Source organism: Perognathus longimembris, chromosome 17 (genome assembly GCF_023159225.1).
Source record: "Perognathus longimembris pacificus isolate PPM17 chromosome 17, ASM2315922v1, whole genome shotgun sequence".
In the NCBI taxonomy this organism is placed as follows: domain Eukaryota; kingdom Metazoa; phylum Chordata; class Mammalia; order Rodentia; family Heteromyidae; genus Perognathus; species Perognathus longimembris.
Genome location: NC_063177.1, coordinates 42,918,972 through 42,943,021, shown reverse-complemented (window position 1 = coordinate 42,943,021; position 24,050 = coordinate 42,918,972). Strand labels below are relative to the sequence as shown.

The window sequence follows — 24,050 nt, the reverse complement described above, 5'->3', positions numbered from 1 at the left end:
CGTTGATCAATCTGAGACCAAATGGTCCTAGGGCTATGGGGAAAAGACAAATTATGGAGGCATATAGCTTATTAAGTAAAAGTGCTATCTGTAGTTAGGAAAATGAAAGGATAAGAAATATGTTGGAAGAAGAAAACATGTTCTCATTTTCACAGAGCCTAAGGGTTAGACTTAAGGGATGTTGATTGGTGTAGCTCAGAAAAAGTTTGTTCAAGGGTTAGTAAATTATGTGTATTAGTAAGTATAAATGTCCATATAATTGAGCATTGCATACTGAGAATAGTAGTTTTGCCAAGGAAGTGAGTTGAAAAAATGCAGAAGAGGGCTGGGGATATGGCCTAGCGGCAAGAGCGCTTGCCTCGTATACATGAGGCCCTGGGTTCGATTCCCCAGCACCACATATACAGAAAATGGCCAGAAGTGGCGCTGTGGCTCAAGTGGCAGAGTGCTAGCCTTGAGCAAGAAGAAGCCAGGGACAGTGCTCAGGCCCTGAGTCCAAGCCCCAGGACTGGCCAAAAAAAAAAAAAAAATGCAGAAGAAAGGATCTTAGGTGGTACCAATAGCTAGCAGGAAGATGATGAACAGGATGATAGTGCTAAGGACACTGAGAAAGGAGAATTTTAAGATAGTCAACACTATCTAATGCTTAGGAGAAGACAGATGAGGCTACAAACCTGATCATTGCAGTAGATAGTGTGACCTTTGCCAGAGCCACTAGAATTGGAATCTAGATTACAGAGTAGTAAAAAGTGCAGAGGCAGCTGTTTATTCTTTCAAGGAGTTTTGAGGTCAAGGGAGAGGGGAATGTTGGACAATTAATTTGACTTAAGTAGTGTGAACAAATTCTTGTTTGAAGAAAAATGCTACTAGAGCTGATAAAGAAAAGAAAATTATGAAACAAGTTGGTTTTATAAAAGTGTGGTATAGTTAGCTTTATAGTACAATTTATACTTGTAGAGAAGTGGATAGAAACTGGATTCCTGACCATAAAAATTCACAGACTTTTGACATCTGACATAAAATTATTTTCTGTGTGAATCCAAGAAGTTCAATTACTAATTTTATCTATTGCTGGGTTTTTAATTTAAGAAATTCAAAGACATTTTTCTTTTAAGTGCAAACTATTTAATCTTTCTTCAGTCAACTGAAATCTGTTCTGTTTAGCAACATTAAATCTGTGCAAGAAGGAAAAAAATTTTTAGGGGATTGTGTTTCTCTCATCCTCCAGATGAAAGACATTTGAGTCTCCAGAGTGGTTCTATAGTTGTTTTCTTTCTGGAGGCAGAATTTTGACAATAGCCTCAAGAAGTGCCTATATTAAAAATGTGTGTGAGTTTTGAATGTGCTTGTATTTCTAACTTCCTTTTTTTCTTTTTTCTCTTTTAGTTTGTTCTCAGGGGAGGCAGTGAGGGGCCGTGGAGCTGGCCTCAGCACCAGGAGAGGCTGGACTTCCTGTCTCTCTGTGCTGAATGGCTGCGATGGCGCCCGCTCTCACTGACGCAGCAGCTGAAGCACACCACATCCGGTTCAAACTGGCTCCCCCATCCTCCACCTTGTCTCCAGGCAGTGCCGAAAATAACGGCAACGCCAACATCCTCATTGCTGCCAACGGAACCAAAAGAAAAGCCATTACTGCAGAAGATCCCAGTCTAGACTTCCGAAATAATCCTACCAAGGAAGACTTGGGAAAGCTGCAACCACTGGTGGCATCTTACCTCTGCTCTGATGTAACATCTGTTCCTTCGAAGGAATCTTTGAAATTACAAGGGGTCTTTAGCAAGCAGACAGTCCTTAAATCTCATCCTCTCTTATCGCAGTCCTATGAACTCCGAGCTGAGCTGTTGGGGAGGCAGCCAGTTTTGGAGTTTTCCTTAGAAAATCTTAGAACCATGAATACAAGTGGTCAGACAACTCTGCCACAAGCTCCTGTAAATGGATTGGCTAAGAAATTGACTAAAAGTTCAACACATTCTGATCATGACAATTCCACTTCCCTCAATGGGGGAAAACGGGCTCTCACTTCATCTGCTCTGCAGGGAGGTGAAGTGGGGGTATGTGACTCTGGGGACTTAAAAGGGGGTATGACCAATTGCACTCTTCCACACAGAAGCCTTGATGTAGAACACACAACTCTATATAGCAATAATAGCACTGCAAACAAATCTTCTGTCAATTCCATGGAACAGCCCGCACTTCAAGGAAGCAGCAGGTTATCACCTGTTACAGACTCCAGCTCTAACTTGGGAGGTATCAAGTTAGAGGGCAAAAAGTCTCCCCAGTCTTCCATTCTTTTCAGTGCTTTAGATTCTGATACAAGGATCACAGCTTTACTGAGGCGACAGGCTGATATTGAGATCCGTGCCCGCAGGTTACAGAAGCGCTTACAGGTTGTACAAGCCAAGCAAGTGGAGAGGCATTTACAGCATCAATTGGGTGGATTTTTGGAGAAGACTTTGAGTAAACTGCCAAATTTGGAATCCTTGAGGTCCCGGAGCCAGTTGATGCTGACCCGAAAGGCTGAAGCTGCCTTGAGAAAGGCTGCCAATGAGACCACCACTTCAGAAGGACTTAGCAACTTCTTGAAAAGCAATTCAATTTCAGAAGAGTTGGAGAGATTTACAGCTAGTGGCATAGCCAATTTGAGGTGCAGTGAACAAGCATTTGATTCAGACGTCACTGACAGTAGTTCAGGCGGGGAGTCTGATATTGAAGAGGAAGAACTGACCAGAGCTGATCCTGAGCAGTGCCATGTACCCCTGTGAGTAGAACCCATGGAAATGGGTAATGTCGTTCTTAGGCAAGGGAGGAAGAAACAGTGAATCCCCGGTTTGGAAAGAATATAATTCTTTGTATATTCTCTTTTTTTCCTTAGTTTTAAGTAGGTTTAAAAATGGGAGGTATGGGCTGGGAATATGGCCTAGTGGCAAGAGTGCTTGCCTCCTATACATGAAGCCCTGGGTTCGATTCCCCAGCACCACATATATAGAAAATGGCCAGAAGTGGCGCTGTGGCTCAAGTGGTAGAGTACTAGCCTTGAGCAAGAAGAAGCCAGGGACAGTGCTCAGGCCCTGAGTCCAGGCCCCAGGACTGGCCAAAAAAAAAAAAAAAAAGGTAGGTATGGGCTGGGAATGTGGCTTAGTAGTGGTAGAGTGCTTGCCCAGCATGCATGAATCCCTGAATTTGATTCCTCAGCACCACATAAACAGAAAAAGCCAGAAGTGTACTGTGGCTCAAGAGGTAGAGTGCTAATCTTGATCAAAAAGAAGCTCTAGGACTGCGCCCCCCCCCCCCCCCAAGAAAAAAAAGGGCAGGTATTTTTGCTATAGTGTTACAGAAAGTAAAAGTTGCTTGTTTTCTTCCCAAGTCTTAGTAAGAAAAAAAACCAGAAGTCCCCATTAATAAATAACATTTCTTTTGGACCAATATATAGGGTGTTTTGTTATTTGTAGGTAAGGATGGTGTTAAGTTGGTTGAACTTTATAGTTGCTTTTAATTGAACTTTTAAGAGAATGGTCTGGGGGCTGGGAATATGGCCTAGTGACAAGAGTGCTTGTCTAGTATACATGAAGCTCTGGGTTCAGTTCCCCAGTACCACATATACAGAAAATGGCTAGAAGTGACGCTGTGGCTCAAGTGGCAGAGTGCTAACCTTGAGCAAAAAGAAGCCAGGGACAGTGCTCAGGCCCTGGGTCCAAGCCAAAAACAAAAAAGAGAGAGAGAGAGAATGGTCTGTAATTTTAATACTTTAGATAATTTTATTTTATTTTTTTTAATTTAGGCTTAGGCAGTACTGAGTTTGAACTCAAGAGTCTTGTTTGCTAGGCTGGTGTTCTAATTGTTTTTGTTATTTTTTGAATAGGGTCTCACTTTTTTCTTGGACTAATCCTCTTAGGTTTTTTCTATGTAGCTGGGATATATGACATATGCAATTATGTCCATCTTTTTTTATTGTTTTTTTATGATATCTCTGAACTTTTCTCAAGTTTCTACTTCCCCTAGTAGCTGGGAGTATAGGTTCTAGCCACCACACCTAGCACACTTGAGATTTTCTAACTGTCCTTTCGTCTCATACCACAGTGTCAACATAGAAGACATCTGTGATCTTGAAAGGTCTGGATATTTCTCCAGACAAGCAAGCAAGCAAGCAGTTGTTGGACACCAACTGGTTGTCTTCTTAATACAATTCAATTCTGATACTATCTAACTGGAGTGGATTCACTCCTCAAGACTGTCTCCCTACCTCCTCTGCCCTTGCAGATAGCAAGCAGTTGCAAGACTCAGATGATTTTACCTGTGCTGCTGACTGGTTGGCTGGTTGTAGATCAGGGTTCTCACAACAAACCTCCTCAGATATTTGCCGAGTAATATTACAAAGCATGCAGATGAGGCATGCATAGGAAAGGGGCATGGAAACTGAATTCTCTTTTAGGATGTGCCACCCTGGAGGAACCTCTGTTAAACTATGCTAAGCTCTTTGAATCCTGTCTCTTAGTTATCATGAAGTTTGATTACGTAGGCATGATTCATTTGGTACTGGTGAAAACAACCTTCAGTTCTTCCTTCTCTCTGTAGTTTGGGGAAGGGAATAAGAGTTCTAGCTAGCCTAGTCAGGTGCTGCCTGTAATCCTAGCTACTCACGAGGCTGAGATCTGAGGATTGTGGTTTGAAACCAGCCTGGGCAGGAAAAGTCCGTGAAACTTAACTCCAGTCAACCACCAAAAAAAAAAAAGCCAGAAGTGCAGCTGTGGCTCAGGTAATAGAGCCAGAAATCTCAAAGAATAGTGCCTAGGCCCTGAGTTCAGGCCCCAGGACTGGCACCTCCCACCCCCTATACTCCTTGCCAGGCAGAAAAGTCCAAAGAGGCTCTTACCTCCAACTATGAGCAAAAAGCCAGATAAGCGAACCTAGCTCATTCTAATAATCCTAGCTACTTAGGAGACTAAGTAGCTGTTTAAAGCCAGCCCAGGTAGGAAAATCTGTAACTTTTTTTTTTTTTTTTTTTTTTTTTGGTGCTGGACATGGAGCTTGAACTTGAGTCTTGGGCACTGACTGAGCTTTTGTGCTCAAGGCTAGCACTCTATCACTTAAGCCACAGATCCACCTCGGGTTTGTTTTTTTTATTTTTTCTGTGATTAATTGGAGATACAAGTTTCATGGATTTATTGTTCAGGTTGGCTTAGAACTGCAATCCTCAGATCTCAGCCTCCTGAGTAGCTAGGATTACAGGCTTTACCCACCAGCACTGGGCCTCATGAGACTCTTACTACTCCAAGAAAACAGCTGGAAATGGAGCTGTGACTCAAATGGTAGAACACTAACCTTGAGCACAAAAGCGTAGGGACAGCACCTAGGTACTGAATTCAAGCCCCAGGACCAGTCAGACTGGAGGTTTAGGTCAAGTGGTAAAGCCCTAGCCCTAACAAGAGCGCTAAATGATGATTGAGGCCTGAGTTCAAGGTACTGGCACTTAAAACAAAGCCAGGTGCTGGTGGAGGTTTGTAATCCTAGCTACTCAATGAGATTGAAATCTAAATGTCTTGATTTGAAGCAAACTTGGGCAGTAAAGTCCTTGGGACTCTTTTTTTTTAAATTGTTTTTTGGTTGGTAGTGGGGCTTGAACTCTGGGCCTGGGCACTGTCCCTGAGCTCTTCAGTTCTACTACTTTGAGCCACAGCGACACTTCCGGTTTTCTGGTGGTTAATTGGATATAAGAATCTCCTGGGGACTTTCCTGCTTGAGCTGGCTTTGAACCACGATCCACAGATCTCAGTCTCTCCAGTAGCTAGGATTACAAGTGAGGGCCACCAGCTGATTCCTTGAGACTCTCATCTCCAATTAACAACCAAAAAATAGAGCTGAAGCTCTGAAAATAGAGTGGAGGCTCAAGTGGTAGAGTGCTAGCCTTGAGCAAAGTGCTCAAGGACAGCCCTTAGGCCTGAATTTAAGCCTCAAGGGTAGTACAATAAAAACAAAAATAGACGAACAACATAAAAAAGCATCAGTAAAATATGAGTAGGGGAGTAAGATCACTGTGTGTGTGTGTTTTTCTGGGGGTTGAACTCAAGGTCTAGTTTTTTTGTTTTTTTGTTTGTTTGTTTGTTGCTCAAGGCTCCCATTTGACAGCTGTTTGTAGCTGTTTCCGGCTTTTTGTTGCTAAAGTGGAGATAAGAGTCTCCTGCACTTTTCTATCTGGGCTAGTTTGGAATACCTGTCCTCAGATTTCAGCCTCTGGAGTAGCTAGGATTAAAGGCATGAACCACCAGCAAGCACCCAGCAGATCACTAGATTTTTAAGACTAATGTTTATTTAGCCAGTATACTTAAGTATTTTAAAGCTTTTCAACAATTGGTCAGTGAGAGTGAAGGCATTGTTTCAGTTAAAAGAGAAAGGAAGTTGCTCTTTGTGTGCTTTTCTTTATAAGTAGTTCCAGTTCTCATTGCCACATTGAAGTTGTTGAATCTTAGCATGAGAAGTTAAGTTAGCTCTTCAGGAATCTAACCTAACTTGTGAGTTTTAATTGCCTTCTCCCTTCCAGTTGTCTGTCTTACATTTTTCTCCTTTTTTTTCAGAGATAGAATGGGCTACATTTAGTCTAGGCAACTATGATGAAAATATTTTCTACAGAAGATTGTTAGTATGAGTTGTTTTGAAATAATGTTGCAAGTGGACAATTCTGTGAAGATTGCAGGCCCTTCACCAAAAATTCAGTGTTTTTTTCTTTACTACTTCCTAGAGGGGGAAAAAAAACACACATCTATTTTAGGTCCTTGGTACAAGCTATTCATAGCAGAATGAATTTTTTTCTCTCGTGTGTGTGTGTGTGTGTGTGTGTGTGCGCGTGCGCTGGTACTGGGGTATAAACTTTAGGCTTTTGTACCCTGTTTTGTTTTAATCAGAGTTGATGCTCTTCCACTTGAACCATGCCTCCAGTTTCAGCTTTTTGCTTGTTAATTGGAAATAAGAGCCTTTTGTATTTATCTACCTGGGCTGGCATGGAACCAGATCTTTAGATTCTAGCCTCCTGAGTAGCTAGGAATATAGACACAAGCCTCTGACATCCACCTGTGTGTATATGTGTATGTGTAGGAAGATTTTGGGAAATTGAATGTCACGTATTATTCTTAATAGTAAACAGTAGCTGAGAAGATTTTGGGGATCTCTCTTTTTATTTTTTTAATTTTTTTTGGCTTGAACTCAGGACTTCGCGCACTGTCCCTGGCTTCCTTTTGCTCAAGGCTATAGCACTCTACCACTTGAGCTACAGTGCCACTTCCGGCTTTGTTTATGTGGTGCTAAGGAATCAAAACTAGGGTTTCATGCATGCTAGGCAAGCACTCTACTACTAAGCTGCATTCCCAGCCCCAACAAAGATGAATTTAACTGTGTCTATCACATAGTAATATAAAGTAAATACTGGTGATATAAGTGAAATAGGAAAAAATTATAGCTGGTTGAGATTGGAAAGAGATTATTATAAATGACCTTTGAAAGGTGGCTTGAGATTATGTTAAGACAGCTTTTCTGGGAGTTGTGATCTATTAGTGGAAGTCAGTACATGCAGAAAGAAAGCAGAGCACACACAAGGAGGACAGGATTAAAAAAGCACGGGGCTGTAGTGGCTAGAGTAGGACGTGTTGCTGTCTATAAGGATAAGAGTGATGTGAAGGACAGAAAATAGTTTCAAAAATGAGGTATAGGTAAATTTAATGGGGCTTGATAACAGTGATATGTGTGGGTGGTAAAAGGAAGGGATCATCATAATAAGTTTTAAACCCGGGCAACAACTGGAAAAGATAATTACCAGAAGTATTTTAATACCCATTTTACAAAATAACTTTAATCATTCCTGAAGGTCCAGCTTCTTTACTAAAGTCTTAAAAGTAAAGATTTCTGTATTCCTTAAAAGTTCCAGCAAGTGGGGCTGGGAATGTGGCTGAGTGGTAGAGTGCTTGCCCAGCATGCATGAGGCCCTGGGTTCTATTTCTTGATACTACATAAACAAAAATAAATAAAGTTAAGCAAGCGTTAAATATAATGGAATGAGCTTGCATTATCCTCTGTAAATATAAAATATATAAAGAGGCTCCAAAGCCATATGCTAGAGAACTTTGGACATGATTGATTCATTTGTTAGCTCTTTATTCAATACCTATTATGTGATGGGCTACTAGAGATTGAGGAAACAGTTCATGCTAAAGTTCTGGAAGTGGAAGATTGACACTTCAGAGCAAAGTGAAATGTATTTACATTCCAGGTCTAGAGTTTTATTGAGAAGCCACTGACAGGGTTTATGCAGTAGAATTATTTTTCAAGACCTCCTCCTATATTGTAGGGATGGAGGGTATATGTGGATTTTTTTTTTTTTTTTTAATTTAGCCAGTCCTGGGGCATGAACTCAGAGCTTGGGCTCTGTCCCTGAACCTCTCTGTGCTCAAGGCTAGTACTCTACCACTTGAGCCACAGTTTCACTTCTGGCTTTTTCCATTGAAGTGGTACTATAGAATTGAACCTAGGCTTCATGCATACTAGGCAAGCCTCTACCACTAAGCCACATTGCTAGAGGTTCTAGTATCTTTTCCAAAACATTCTGTTATGTTTCATCAGCAAAATAAAGCAGATTGTTTTCACTAGGGAAAGCTTGAAACAACATTGTTATAAAGGTAATACTTATTTTATATTCCCCATTTCTCTTCCACCCCCAAATATGGACTAAATTATTTTACAGCTTGGGCAGAAACTCATGACTAAGGTTGTAACGTTCTTTCATTTCTATGGGTACATTGTCACTCCTCCCCAATTTTGTATCTGGGAAATTTATGCTCATATTCAATTTAAGGAAAACGTTTTCTGTAAAGTGATAATGATAGGGCCCAGAAATAAAATGGGAATGAAGTTAATTGAAGTGAAAGTATGTATACAGTCAGTTTCTCACACAAAAAACAGCCCTAGTATCCAAGTGCTCTTCATTAGTTAATTCAACCACCTGAAGACTGAAAATACTTGGAGAAAGTTGCATTTGTAGAGAACATGCCCATACTTTGTCACCTTTGTCTTTACTCCCCAAAACATAATGTGAGTATTATTTACTCACTATTTACATTGAATTAAGAAGGATAAGTAAAGTATAAAGAATTGAAAGTTTGTAAAAAATAAGTATCCTATTTAAGTGAGGACATATATATTGAAAAGTGCTGTTAAAATGTAAATATGTGTTGAGCGATGGTTGTTTCCTGCCTATAATCCTAGCTACTCGAAGAAGCTGAGATCTGAGGATTGTGGTTCAAAGCCAGCCTGGGCAGAAAAGTCCCTGTGAGAGACACACATTCTCTCTCCCTGTCTCTCTTTTTCCGCTCTCATCACATAAGAAAGCATTTATTTGAGGTTTAACATGAAATTGTACAAATAGAAGTTTGTATAAACAAATCCACATTGAGCCATAACACATAACAAAGGACAAAATAAAAACAAAGAAAAATACCTGGCATTTATATACAGTTGTACACAATTGTGTCTTATACACTAGAAAGTGTTTACAAAATAATCAGATCAACAGAAGAACAATCTTCAATGTAGTCCTCTAAGATGAGTTTCTTTAGCATCTCCTGCTTTCTCTAATGCTCTCCTTTAGTATGGCTGGTAATTAATTATTTTGGTGACTGCCACCACCTCAGGATGCCTTGCTGACCTTGGCCATGACCTTGTCCTCTGGCTGTGGTACCTCCCTCCTTTTTGTTGTTGCTGCCTATACACCTTTTTGGGTTGTGCAACTTTGATCTCACACTTTCCAGAAGCAATTTGATGACATCCGCTTTCTAACCATTTCTTGACTGGCTCCTCATATGTACATGTGATAAAACAAAACCCTCTTCTCTCATTTTTTTTTTTTTGTATCCATGGGAAGTTCAGTATTTTCAATCTCTCCAAAAGCTCCAAAGTATTCTTTAATTTGTTCTTCAGAAGTTCCTGGCCTCAGTCCACCTACAAAAACCTTTTTTAGGGGGTTCTTTGCCTTTTAAAGCTTTGGCCTTTTTAGGATCTATCAATTTGCCATCCAGTTTGTGTTCCTTCAGGTCCAAAACCCAGCATCTTTGAAAAGCACAAATCCAAATCTTCAAAATCTTCCAGTGACTAGATCTGTTTTGTTGTGTGTGTGTGTGTGTGTGTGTGTGTGTGTGTGTGTGTGTGTGTGTGTGTTTTTGCCAGTCCTGGGGCTTGAACTCAGGGCCTGCCTGGGCACTTTCCCTGGCTTCTTTTTGCTCAAGACTAGCTCTCTCTACTACTTGAGCCACAGCACCACTTTGGACTTTTTCAATATATGTGGTGCTGAGGAATGGAACCCAGGGCTTCATGTATACAAGGCGAGCACTTTACCACTAGGCCATATTATTAATAATGCAGTCTACAACTTTCTCAAATCAAGACAGATACTTTGTCAGATCTTCTTGCTTGTATCCCAGCTCAAGTCTCCAATAAACATTTTACCGTCATTCTGCTGATTAATTTTGGATCCCTCTGCGAATTCTTCTGTGTTGCTGTACTCGTTCATGTGGCAGAATGGTTGGTCGAAGGGTGCTGGTGCTTAGTCTGGGTGGCGGCGGCAGCAGAGCATTGTATGGTGCTAGATTTAAAATGGTGGCAGAAGGGCTGGGAGTATGGCCTAGTGGCAAAAGTGCTTGCCCAGTATACATGAAGCCCTGGGTTCGATTCCTCAGCACCACATATATAGAAAATGGCCAGAGGTGGCTCTGTGGCTCAAGTGGCAGAGTGCTAGCCTTGAGCAAAAAAGAAGCCAGGGACAGTGCTCAGGCCCTGAGTTCAAGGCCCAGGACTGACAAAAACAAATGGTGGCAGAAGAGCCTCTCTCTCTTTTTTAAGACAATTTATTTTATTGTAAAGATCATGTACAGAGGGGTCACAGTTACATAAGTAAGGTAATGAGAGAGTACATTTCTTTTTGAACAATGTTCTCTCCCCCACGCCCCCCCCCCCCCCCGTTTTCTTATAGGTTGTGTTACATTTGTCTAAGCACGTATGGCAGAGAATTTGAATGATGATCTATATTTGTAGTGCTCTTTCCTGTCTTCCTTTTAATTGCTGTTTGTTTTCTGGAATTTAAGAGGTACATCTTAGTCAGATTAAGAAGGAAAGGAAGCCAGGCTTGGCTGCCCCTGATTACTCTTAGCACTCAAGAGATCGAGACAAAAGGACTGGGATGAGAGTTTCTGACACCATGTCTCAGGAAAAAACCTAAACAGCAGTGACAACAAAAACAACTCCCCAAAAAAACTGAGGACCTTTGAGACTAAATTAGTCTGAAACCGGGGAGACTGCAGAACCCCAGGAGGATTTTGGCTGAATTGGGTGAGCTAGGAAGCATTTTAAAGCAACTTAGAGATAGGACATGTAGTAAGGGCAATAATTTTAACTTACATGAATTGGGGAGGGGACTAGGCAATGTTTTGTGAGCTTTTCTTTTCTTTTTCTTTTTGCCAGTCCTGGGGCTTGGACTCAGGGTCTGAGCACTGTCCCTGGCTTCTTTTTGCTCAAGGCTAGCACTCTGCCGCTTGAGCCACAGCACCACTTCTGGCCATTTTCTATATATGTGGTGCTGGGGAATCGAACCTAGGGCTTCATGTATACGAGGCAAGCACTCTTGCCACTAGGCCATATTCCCAGGCCCTTTTTATGAGCTTTTCACACATTAATTTATGTCATCTTCAACACCATAATGAATGAGATACTTTTAATTTTGCAGATTTGACTTAAGGAATATAGAAAGTTAACTGATTTGCTCAATTCACCCATCTAATAAGAGCTAGGCATAAACATTAGCTGTATTAGTGGAAAAAAATGAATTATCCTTTAGACTGGCTGATGATATAAATAAAATATTTTATAAATGTGAAATAAGGCATTTACTATGAGGCAACCATGTAACTTAATACTATATATTTTAAAAAGAGGAATAATGGCCTTTATTTTAACTAAAAATACTATTAAATACAATACCTTTTTCTTTTAGAATGTGGTTAGGTGATGGGGAGGGGGGACATTTTGCTAGGGTAAAACCATTGTAGTGTCCTGGAAGGAGCTATTGTGATTGATTTGTTGGACTGACTTTGGTGGTACCAGGGTTTGAATTCAGGGCTTCATGATTGCCATGCCACCAGCGTATTTCTTACCTTAATTATTTTTCCACATAAGATCCCCATTTTTGCTTAGTCTGTTGTTGGAATATGATCATTTGACATACGTGACTATCTTGTAGTTGGAGTTACAGGCAAACATCATCTTATTTATTATGATAAGTGTCTTGGTAACTTTCCCCTTGGCTGCTGCCCTTGAATATTGATTCTCCTGATCTCTCCTTCCCAAGTAGCTGGGATTAAAGGTATGTACTACCATGCCTGTTTATTTTTCGGGTTTTGTGTGCCAGTATGTGTACACGAGCATGTACATGTCCTCATGTGTCAGTGCTGGGTCTTGAACTTAAGGCCTCACACTTTTCTGTGTATGTGCTGTTGCTGGAGGCTTGAGCTCAGAGCTTGGGAGTTGTCTCTGAGCTTTTTTGCTCAAGGTAGTGCTATAACACATGAGCCACAGCTCCATTTCCAGCTTTTTGCTGGCTGTTGGAGGTTTTTCTTCTGGAGTTGACTGGGAAAGGGCAGAAAGAAGATTCTGTTTTGAGAAATGGGCAACATGAAGGCACATACTCCTGTTGCAGCAACCCCTTTAGATAGATGACAACATGGTTCACTAGTGAACTTAGTATTAATTGTGCAGTGAATGATTGGAAAGTAATTTTCTTCTACTATAATAATCCAGAGAAGTGACTTCATGTAATTTGTTCATCAGCTAGCAAAATTAAACTGGAATGTGAGTGTGTGTGTCTCCCCGCCCCCCCCCCCCCCCCCCAAGACTGATGATCTACCACTTGAGCCACAGCTCAAGATTTTTTGCTGGTTAATTATGGATGAGTGTCTCAGATTTATCTACCTGGGCTGGCTTTTTGAACCAGAATCCTCAGAACTCAGTAGCTAGGATCCTGAGTAGCATCCTGAGTGGCATCGGACTAAAAGGAAACAATCTGTACTTTTGGTGGAAAAACCCTATGTCTCCAGTTACTGGAAAAAGATTCTTTTAGGATAAAGTATTTTATATTCTTTTTCCTTTATTTTTCCCTTGTGCTTGCACGATACATGGATTATAAAAATGTACTTAATGTTTATTATTAAAGTGTTGTCAGAAAAACTTTCTGAAAAATCTAGCTACTAGAAGAACTTGCGAAAAAATTAAATAATAATTGAAGAATACCCTGGTTGGTTTTCATCCACTTAGTTTGAATATGTTGTCACTTCAGAGCTTGAGTAGGTTTATGACTAACATTTGCTATTTTTCTTCTGTTGATTTATTATGCAAGCATCAGAAAACCTGAAGGACAAACTACAGATTATTTTTCTTTTCTTTTCTTTTTTTTTTTTTTGGCCAGTCCTGGCCAGTTTTGGACTCAGGGCCTGAGCACTGTCCCTGGCTTCCTTTTGCTCAAGGCTAGCACTCTGCCACTTGAGCCACAGTGCCACTTCTGGCCGTTTTCTGTATATGTGGTGCCGGGGAATCGAACCCAGGGCCTCATGCATACGAGGCAAGCTCTCTTGCCACTAGGCCATATCCCCAGCCCCCAGATTATTTTTCTTAGCTTTTGTGAGATTAGTAATTAAGAGGGAGCAATAGAGCAGAAAAATTAAGGACTATCTTTGAGAATTATTAATTTTGTCTTTCTAAGCTTGAGTTCCTCAGGATTACACCTTTTCCAGAAAAATGTTTGTTTACAAGGCTAGGCTGTCATTATTAGGCATATTCTATACCTAGCTGAGATATAGGACGAGTGGGCAGAGTGATCCGTTGTAGCTCATGTTGTTTGCCATTTCCATTGAGAATTCTCAGACTGGGTTCCACCAAGGGAGTTAGTGGCAGAGCTACTACCTTAGTCTGCTCATTCTCATGAGGCAACCTGATGCCAGCGTGTATGATTATATTAACTGATATATTTTTTATTATATGTGTTCTACGTACAGCAGTGAAAGAAACCGGAGAGTAAGATTGTGCTGGGTTGTTTTGTTTTGTTTTGTTTTGTGATCTCTGGTCTCAAGTCTAGGCCTTGGGGGCATGCTAGGGGTGCTCTACTACTGAACTACATCCCCAGCCCAGATTATGCTGTTGTGAATGGACTCAGAGGGTAGAGGGTAGAGTGAAGTGAGATGTAAAAACAAAGGCCTGGTGATAATATTTTAGATAATAAAACTTGGTGGAGTGTCGGGCTTTGGAAAGAAATCTTCCTGTAAACTTATAAGTAAATCTCTCAAGGCTGAGTTTTTACCACTTTAGCCATACCTCTACCTTCATATTTTTCTTTTTAAACTGCCACTCATTTTTTCAGCAGGTTTTCCCAGCAAGTTTTCTTTGGGCACACCCATGCATAGTGAATTTTGTAATATCTTTTATTTAGAAGGCCAGAAGGTCTGGCCAATTTTCTCTGTAAAATGAAAACAGAATGAAGTTTGATTAAGACTTAATTTTTTCTACCCTCTGTATAGAAATTCATCTCTTGTAAGAATACATCCAAGCATTCACAGAAATAATTTAGCTTGAAAGTATAAGTAGAAAGGGTAGTTTTTTGTTTTTTTTTTTGCAGGAAGTTTCCATAGAACAATGAACATTCTCCCAATTAAGAACTTTATTTATCTATCTATCTATCTATCTATCTATCTATCTATCTATTTATTGCCAGTCCTGGGACTTGAACTCAGGTCCTGACCACTGTCCCTGGCTTCTCTTTGCTCAAGGCTAGCACCCTACCACCCGAGCCACAGTGCCACTTTCAGCTTTTTCTATATATTGTGCTGAGGAATCGAACCTAGGGCTTCATGTATATGAGGGTGAGCACTTTACCACTAGGCCATATTCCCAGCCCCAAGAACTTTATTTTTTAAAATAATAACTTAATAGAGTTCAAGATCAAGGTAATTGTATGTATATATGTATATATTTATCTTAAAGATACTGTCATTATGTATCTCTGTATCTGTATACACACGTATGCCTTTACATTTTATTAGGTGTAAGGATATTTCTATTAATGCTAAATTGTATTAAGTTTCTATGGTTTGCTGTAAATAGAAAGTGATGATATTACTAGATAAAGATAAATGTTCATAATTTCATTCATTCAGGGTAAGGTTAGCTGAAGAACTTAATAGAAGGGCAAGGCACAGAATTTCTCTGGATATTTCCTAGCAGGCTAGCCTTCAAGTAGCTAGAATTTATGGTCATTATTTAGTAGATTATCCTTCAACGGTGATCAGAAGAGTTAGCTTAGTTGATAATGTGAATAGAAACCAAAATGTATCATCATTTATGGTAGTCAGTACCTGAGCAGTTCCAGAAAAGCCCATCCAGAATTGTTTGAGTCAAGAGTAATAAATATAACAACTTCTAAGGGACTTTGATTACTTGAAACTAGATTTTAGAGATTTATCAAAATTAACCTTCCAAAGAGCAAGGAATGATGTAAACATTTAAGAATGGAGAGCTTGGTTCTTGTCTTCAAGTAATTTAGGTGGCTGATCCCTCCCTCAATGTACAAGGAAAGAAGGAATACTGAAATCTTAGGAAGAATGTGATTGTTTGGGCTAAGGTCAGCAGAAGACAAACTTAAGTTTGATCTTACCCTGGGTCTTTAACATTTTAGGCAGGCATTCTATCACTGAGGAGACCTTGAAGTTTTTGGGTCAAGGATGACACTTAGGTTTCCAACAGAATGTTTGAAGGCCAAGATTGAGGGAGGTAGGTCAGAGTGAGGATGTTATATTGGCTACCAGTGAAAAGATCTGCCAAACAAAATGGAAATGGAAGGTGATTTTGAAAGGTTAAGTTGGGGTCACATTGTTTTTGAGTGTTAGGCTGCTATTTTATCATATGAATAGAAAGGAACCAAATTTAAGGCACTGTTCTGGTGCTCATAAAGTCATTTGATGCTGTTGTCGGGGATAGACAGGTTGATTCCCGGATTGTTTAGACTCTGGAGTAAGGCAAGGCTGAAAGCAGGGAGGCTTGTTGATAGCCTAATTGCAAATAAAAGTCATTGAACCATGGCAGTGGGGGTGGGGTGGTAGAATGGTTCAGAAGTAAGATTTTTGAAGCACAGAATTTTAAAGCTCACTTTGGTGAGTCAAGGTTGTAGTATATGTCTTTATATATAACATTTTCCCATGATTGCGCACTCTTAGAAACAGATACTGTGACTACATTTTGACCCTGGGAAATTGGCAGAATGTTAACTCAAGTGGTAAATGAGAAAACTATTGTTTTTGTTTTTTGGTGCCAGTACTGGAGCTTGAATACAAAGTACAGGGCTTGGACACTGTCCTTTAGCTTTTGCTCAAGGCTAGCACTCTATCACTTTAACCACTATTCCACTTCTGACTTTTGGTGGCTAATTGGAGTTGAAGTTTCATGTGCTTTCTTGCCCTTGCTAGCTCTGACTTTTTGAATCATGATCATCAGATCTCAGCCTCATGAGTCATGAGGATTTTGGTATGAGCCACCAGCACCTGGATAAATAAAGCTAGGTTTTTCCTATTGTGTATGATAGGCTGTTACAAGTTTGTGATAGATTTCTACTGATAGATAAGCACAGTTGTTGTAATTTCTGACTTATTTAGTTATTTTCTTTTAGAGTAGGTCTGACTATGTAACCTAGGCTATCTTCAAACTTGTGATCCTTTTGCCCACCTTCCCATTGCTGGGATTCTGAGGCTGGGATTGAGCATGCCTGATCCTGGCCTGAGGATTTTTACTGTAACTTGAGTTTTATGTTTGGTTAATGCCTTTTCACTGTCTGTGAAGATTGTAGAAAAAAAGATAAGTGTACACATGTATGCACAAATGCACTATATACTTGTATACATATTATATAATAAAACAGTGTATTTATAAATGTGTATGCTTAGTAGTCTCTCTGTGAGTTCCCTCCCCCCTTGATTAACTCTTAAATTCATTCAACAAATAGTTATTGATTGCTATTACTCTTAATATGTCAATGGCTCTTCAGGGCACTACAAACAGGGCATTAAATACAATGTGAAAAAATCCATGTTCCTTCTAACTTACAGACATTGCCATGAAAAATTCTTAGGATAAAAAATACAGAATATTGGCTGCTTGGAGTATTAATACGTATCACATCACTTGTAATTTTGTTACTGGCTTTGTGTTGCTATTTATTGACTGCATAACTTGGAATACTTCATCTTTACTTTTTGACTAGTTAATGGTAATGGAAGGATCATAGATTTGAGCTGATCTTAATATTGTTTTGAATCATTGAGGGTGGTTAACAGATTATATTTTTTTCCCTGTCGGTCCTGGGGCTTCATAAGTGGGCCTGCGTGCTGTTCCTGTCCTCTTCGGCAAAAGGCTAGTGTTCTACCACTTTGAGCAACTGTGCCACTTTCATTTTCAGTGAATTAGAGATGAGCCTCACAGACTTTCCTGCCCAGGCTGGCTTTGAACCTGGCTAGCCTCAGATCTCAGCCTCCTGAGTACTTAGGGTTATAGGCATTTTCTGCTGGTCTTTTTTTAGATATACATTTAACAAAGAATTATTATTATTATTTTTGTTTTGTTTTTTGGCCAGTCATGGGCCTTGGACTCAGGGCCTGAGCACTGTCCTGGCTTCTTTTTGCTTAAGGCTAGCACTCTGCCACTTGAGCCACAGCGCCACTTCCGGTTTTTTTCTATATGTGGTGCTGGGAAATCGAACCCAGGGCTTCATGTAAACAAGGCAAGCACTCTTGCAAAGAATTATTTTCTCAGATCATTTTCTCTTCAGCATTATTTAAAAAGATACATTTTCCTCTGTAAATTGTCTTTTGCTATCTTTTTATTGTTGACCCTTAGCTTTATTGTATTGGGGTCAAATAAGTGGCGTTTAGGTTTCCTGGTTTTTATAACTTGAAGTATATTCTTGTGATCCATTACATGGTCAATTGTTAAACTTTTTGTGTGTGTCTGAGAGCTTAAATTCAAGGCCTAGGCATTGTCCCTGAGCTTTTTTGCTCAAGGCTAGCACTCAACCCCTTCAACTCCACTTGGGGTGAGATAAGAGTCTCAGACTTTTCTGCTTGGGCCTGGCTTCAAACCACCATCTTCAGATCTTAGCCTCCTAGGTAGTTAGTATTACAAGTGTGAGTCACCAGTGCCTGGCGTCAGTTGTTACTTTTGAGGAATATTTGAAGAATTGATGTACTTAGTTCAGAAGTTCTGTTACCTAGTGAATACTCAGGATTTACAGAAACAAAAAAAATGGATAGTGTTCCAGTTGATTTTTTTTTTTTAACTACCTGTATTTAGTGTAGCAAAAGGGTGGTTTTATGGTTTGGCTTACTTGGATTTGAATTAAGGTTCCCTGACTTTCAAGTGTTATTATTATTTTTTTAATCTTAGTTTCCTATGCAGTGGGAATTACTTTATGGAATTTTTATGAGAATTAGAGAAGATAATGTAGGCACAATTCCTGTATATCTTATTCTGGAATCTAGCAGAGAAATTAATTTTAGTGTTTATTGATAGACATTAAATAGTTGCCAGTATTTCATAATTGTAAAATGGAGTTTGTGCTTTTGTACATTGTGTTCATTCTTTTTAATTGGTTTCTGAGGGCAAAGGATATCATGGTAGATTTTGTTCTTCTTCCCTCCCCCTCTCCTGGCCAGTCCTGGGGCTTGAATTCTGGGCTTGGGCTCCATCCCTGAGCTTCTTACCACTTGAGCCAGAGAGCCACTTCTGGCTTTTTGTGAGTAGTTTATTGGTGATGAGTCTCATGGACTTTCTTTCCTAGGCTGGCTTTGAACTTAGGATCCTCAGATCTCAGCCTCCTGAGTAGCTAGGATTACAGCTGTGAGCCACCAGGGCCTACCTAGTTTAATAGGCTCTTAGTGAATATTTATCTGCATCCCCTCCCCCCAATTTAGTAAGGATTTGTTTTATTATAACAGGGATATAAAGTAGGAAAAATAGAAAAAGCAAAATTTTGTGTTCCTTAGGTTCCTGTCTACATATTTTTTTTTTTTTTTTTTTTTTTGCCAGTCCTGGGCCTTGGACTCAGGGCCTGAGCACTGTCCCTGGCTTCTTCCTGCTCAAGGCTCGCACTCTGCCGCTTGAGCCACAGCGCCGCTTCTGGCCGTTTTCTGTATATGTGGGTGCTGGGGAATCGAACCTAGGTAGGGCCTCGTGTATCCGAGGCAGGCACTCTTGCCACTAGGCCATATCCCCAGCCCCCTGTCTACATATTTTTAAACTACTTGGGAATACAAGCCTTTTCTTTCTTTTTTTTCTTGCATGTACAAGAGTTTTTCTTCAGCACTGGTGATGATTCATATTTATGCTTTAGGTCTTTCCCTATAACCCACCAACCCCCACTGGCAGTGCAAAGTAGGCACTCTAAAACTGTGCTACCTCCCCAGCCCTTACTTTTGTTTTTTCATTTGACTAATAGCTACCACAAGACAGAATTGTTGTATTTCTTTGGCTGTGGAATTTCATATTATTTCCCTCCTCTTCTACATTTGTATGATTTTCCATAAACGAATGTTTAGGCAGAACCTCCCCTCTTTTCCCCTCTCCTCCCCTCCCCTCCCCCCCTCCTGTCCTTTATTTACCCTCTCCCATTCCCTCTCCTGTGTTGAAACTTAGGCTTGAACTCAGAGCCTTGACTTCTGGTTCAGCTTTCTCAATCACTACTGACATTCTACCACTTGTGCCACACCCACTTTCACCTCTGCCTATGTTTTAGAAATAAGAGTCTTGTTTATCTGCTGGGGCTGGCTTGGAATTTGATTCTCATATCTCAGTCTCCTGAGTAGCTAGGATTATAGGTGTGAGCCATTAGTTTCTGGCAATAGAAAATTTTTGGGGTATATGCTGGTACTGAGGCTTGAACTCAGGGACTATGCAGCCCCTTAGCTTTTTCACTAAAGACTACCACTGATCCACTTCTGCTGTTTGCTGGTTAATTGGAAATAAGTCTTAGAAACTTTCTTGCCCTGGCTGGTTTCAATTCTCAGATCTTACAAGTCTCCTGAGTAGCTAACAGACCTGAGCCACCAATGCCTGCCTCAGAAATTCTTATAGTGAAGTTCTAAGAGAGTGACTGTAGAAGGGACAAGTAAGAATCAGCATTTGTACCCACTTCTTTCCAGTTATAGATGATTCAGCTATGAATGTGTCACTCAACCTTCCTCAGTTAAGCTTATGTAGAGAGAAGGCTGTTAGCTATTGGTTTTATTTTGTGTTAATTTGTTTTCTACTCAGGCTCTCACCAAAGCTAAATAGCTTTTTGTTCTGATAATTCATTTGCCCCTACTGCAAAAATTAACTGTTCTGAAGGAAATGAGGCTGATTTCAGAAAGCTGCATCTGTTTTAGTACCCTATGGTGTAGTTGAATGAAGAACAGGGCATTGAAGAACTGCAAACCTAAGAGGTGTTTTTGTTTGTTTGTGTATGTGTTTGCATCAGTCTGGGACTTGAACTCAGGGCCTGGGAGCTGTCTTTGAGCTTGTTTGCTCAAGACCAGCACTCTACCACTTGACCCACAGCTCCACTTCTTTGCTTTTTTTAATTGGAGATCCAAGTCTCCTAGGCTTTCCTGCCCAGCCTGGCTTTGAACTGTAATCTTCAAATCTCAGCCTCCTGAATAGCTAGGATTATAGGCATGAGCCACTGACGCACGCATAGCCTAAGAGGTGTTCTTTAAAGAGATCTGGATTTCATAGCCCCTTGTGCTGCTCTTTCTTCCCATCTGCCTTTTTTGCTGTCTTGTGAGGCAATTACTGCTGAGCCTGGGTTTTTCCCTACTTTGTAGTCCCTTCAGGATCAGTTTTCTAGTTTTCTCTTCTCCAACCTGACAATTTCTGTAATATTTCTTGTTGATTATCATGTCTAACAGTTTAAAAGAGTTGGGTGCCCATGTACCAACCCTTCCGTACACTTTTCCTCTTGTGCTTAGGTAGTGTTCTGTTCTTATTACATGAGAATCTTGTATAGGTTTACACAGTTTGTAAACCATAGGGCCCATCCATATCCTGAATTGCTTTTATTTTTCATATCCAGTCCTTATGGAACATGTATCTGTGGCTTCATTTATACACTAACCAGTTATTCCCAGGACATTTATTTCCCTAGGTTCTTGATTTATTTATTTTTAATAAAGGGGCAAGATTTTACTTGGAGTAATAGCAGTATAACCAGCTATAACTTCCTATGCCTCATCTTTGTAGAAGCTTTGTTTTATGGTGCTAGAGACTGAACTCAGAGCCTTGTTCCTGCTAGGCAAGTTCTCTACTACTTGAGATATGCCTCTAGACCTTTTTTACATTTTGCTTTTGAAAACAGGATCTGGCCTCTACCTTTGACTGGGCTGGTCTTGAAATCTTGGTCCTCCAACTCCTCCACCTCCAAAATTGCAGGGATTATAGGCATTTACTACTACATTTGGCTTATATATGGATTTTTTTTGGCCAGTCCTGGAGCTTGAACTCAGGGCCTGAGCACTGTCCCTGGCTTCCTCTTGCTCAAGGCTAGCAGAACCACAGCGCCACCTCCGGCCTTTTCTGTTTATGTGGTGCTGAGGAATCCAACTCAGAGCCTCATGCATGCTAGACAAGCACTCTACCACTAAGCCGCATTCCCAACACTACATATGGAAATTTTGAAGAGACATTTTTTTTGGCCAGTCCTGGGACTCAGGGCCTGAGCACTGTCCCTGGCTTCTTTTTGCTCAAGGCTAGCACTCTGCCACTTGAGCCACAGTGCCACTTCTGGCCGTTTTCTATATATGTGGCGCTGAGGAATCGAACCTAGGGCTTCATGTATGAGAGGCAAGCACTCTTGCCACTAGGCCATATTCCCAGTCCCTGAAGAGACATATCTTAACTGATTATTTTACAGTTGTGCATGACTATTCTGCATTTCAAGCCTGAGGCATTCCATTCGCTTCAATAAAACATTTTTGATGAGCTGTGTACCTGCCTGTGACTGTTTGCATCCTCTTGTATAGATTAACTTACTTGATACAGAATCTAAAGAGTGCTTATGATAAAAAAATTGTTTTTAACTTTCTTCCATAAGCCTTTTACTTTTTTTTTCCTGGTACTGAAGTTTGAACTTTGGATCTCTTGTTCACTCAGATGGTGCTCTGCCATTTGCTGGTATTTTGGAGATGGTGTCTCGAGGGCTTTTCTGCCCAGACTATTTTCTATCCTATAGATCTCATCTTCCCAAGTAGCTAGAATTACAGATGTGAGTGAGTCACTGGTGTTCTTACCAAGTTTGTGATGCTTTTGCTTCAAGTCTGCTCATGACTTGTTGCTCATGTGCCCCCATACAATCAAGAGTCAAGATGGAAGGTACAGGTAGGATGAGCTTCATAGTGATTCTAAGTGTCTAAGCAGTATTTAAAATTACCACTATGGATTTAATCATCTCTGAATTTATACTACAAATAATTCTGTGTTCCTCCTTGCTAATCATTTTTAAATTTTTAACATAAAGTAATAGTGTAAAGGGGCTTGGTTGTGACAGTCACAACATGTTGGTAATGTGCTTTGATTAGATTCACCCTATCTATAGGCCCCTCCTCCCCATTTAACAATATTTGGTGGGTTTCATTATGCTATTTTCATACATACACATATGTAAATAAAATGTACTTCTTTATTATTTATATCTCACCAATCACTTTTTTCTGTCAATCGTGGGGCTTGAACTCAGGACCTGGGCGCTGCTGTCTTTGAGCTTTTTTTGCTCAAGGTGAGTGCTCTACCACCACTTTTGGTTTTCTGGTGGTTAGTTGAAGTTAGGATTCTCACTGGAAGTGATGTCATGGCTCAAAGTGGTAGAGTGCTAGCTTGGAGCATAAAGAGCTCAGGGACAGCACCCAGGCCCTGAGTTCAAGTTCTTTGACCAACAGACCAAAAAAAAAAATAGTCTCAGACTTACCTGCCCAGGCTTGCTTTGAACTGCAATCCTCAGATCTCAGCCTCCTGAGCAGCTAGGATTACAGATATGAACCATGGGTGCCCGGCTACCAATCACTATTTTTTGGTTGGGGGGGGCAGTCCTGGGGCTTGGACTCAGGGCCTGAGCACTGTCCCTGGCTTCTTTTTGCTCAAGGCTAGCACTCTGCCACTTGAGCCACATATGTGGTGCTGGGGAATCGAACCCAGGGCTTCATGTATAGGAGGCAAGCACTCTAGCCACTAGGCCATATCCCCAGCCCCCAATCACTTTTTTTTTTAAGGGGTGGGTATGTGAGCCATGCAGTGTGCTTTTTGCCTCTAATCTCAGCCATTTACGAGATAAGGATTACTATTGGTTTGAAGGTAAAAAGTTAGCCAGACCTCCCTCCCCCATCTCAGTCAGTAAGCTAGATGTTATACACACCTATTCCAGTTACATGGAGGTAAAAATTTGGAAGCTGCTAGGCTGGTCCTGGGCAAAGATTCACTCTAAAAAAGCCAAGCCAGGGGCTGGGAATATGGCCTAGTGGCAAGAGTGCTTGCCTCCTACAAATGAAGCTCTTGGTTCGATTCCCCAGCACCACATATGGAAAACGGAAGTCAAGCCAAAAGGACATGGCTCAAGTGGTAAACATTTTTCTAGGAAGTATAAGGCCTTGAGTTCAAGCCCCAGTACTCCTAAAATGGGTGTGTGTTTACCTAATTGAGAGTTTAAAAACCAGTAACATGATACTTTAAGTTGATATCAATGAATTGACTCATTACTTTATATTTGCTTGTTGGACTTAAAAAAACCTAAAAATCTACTACCTGTGTTAGTCTGACATCTGCTCTTTTCACACCCTTTTGAGATGATCTAAATAAATCTCTGAGATTCGCCCTCCCTCTTCCTGTACCTGTTGTCAGTATTAGTTTCACCCATATTCATTTTTAGTCATCTTGTGTAACAGTATAGTATATAAATGAGGATATTA

General features: G+C 40.5%; 1 protein-coding gene across 4 annotated transcripts in view; it reads left to right on the top strand.

Moving 5' to 3' along the window:
- Positions 1 to 24,050, top strand: part of Kansl1 (KAT8 regulatory NSL complex subunit 1) — a 133,507-nt gene that overhangs the window by 43,465 nt on the left and 65,992 nt on the right. For all 4 annotated transcript variants that reach the window (XR_007213853.1, XM_048367264.1, XM_048367265.1 and 1 more), the window contains one exon: positions 1,387 to 2,758. Coding sequence is in view for 3 of the 4 variants with exons in the window: in XM_048367264.1 (XP_048223221.1) it covers positions 1,470 to 2,758 (1,289 nt within the window). In the remaining variant the exon portion in view is untranslated. The remainder of the gene's footprint in view (positions 1 to 1,386; positions 2,759 to 24,050) is intronic.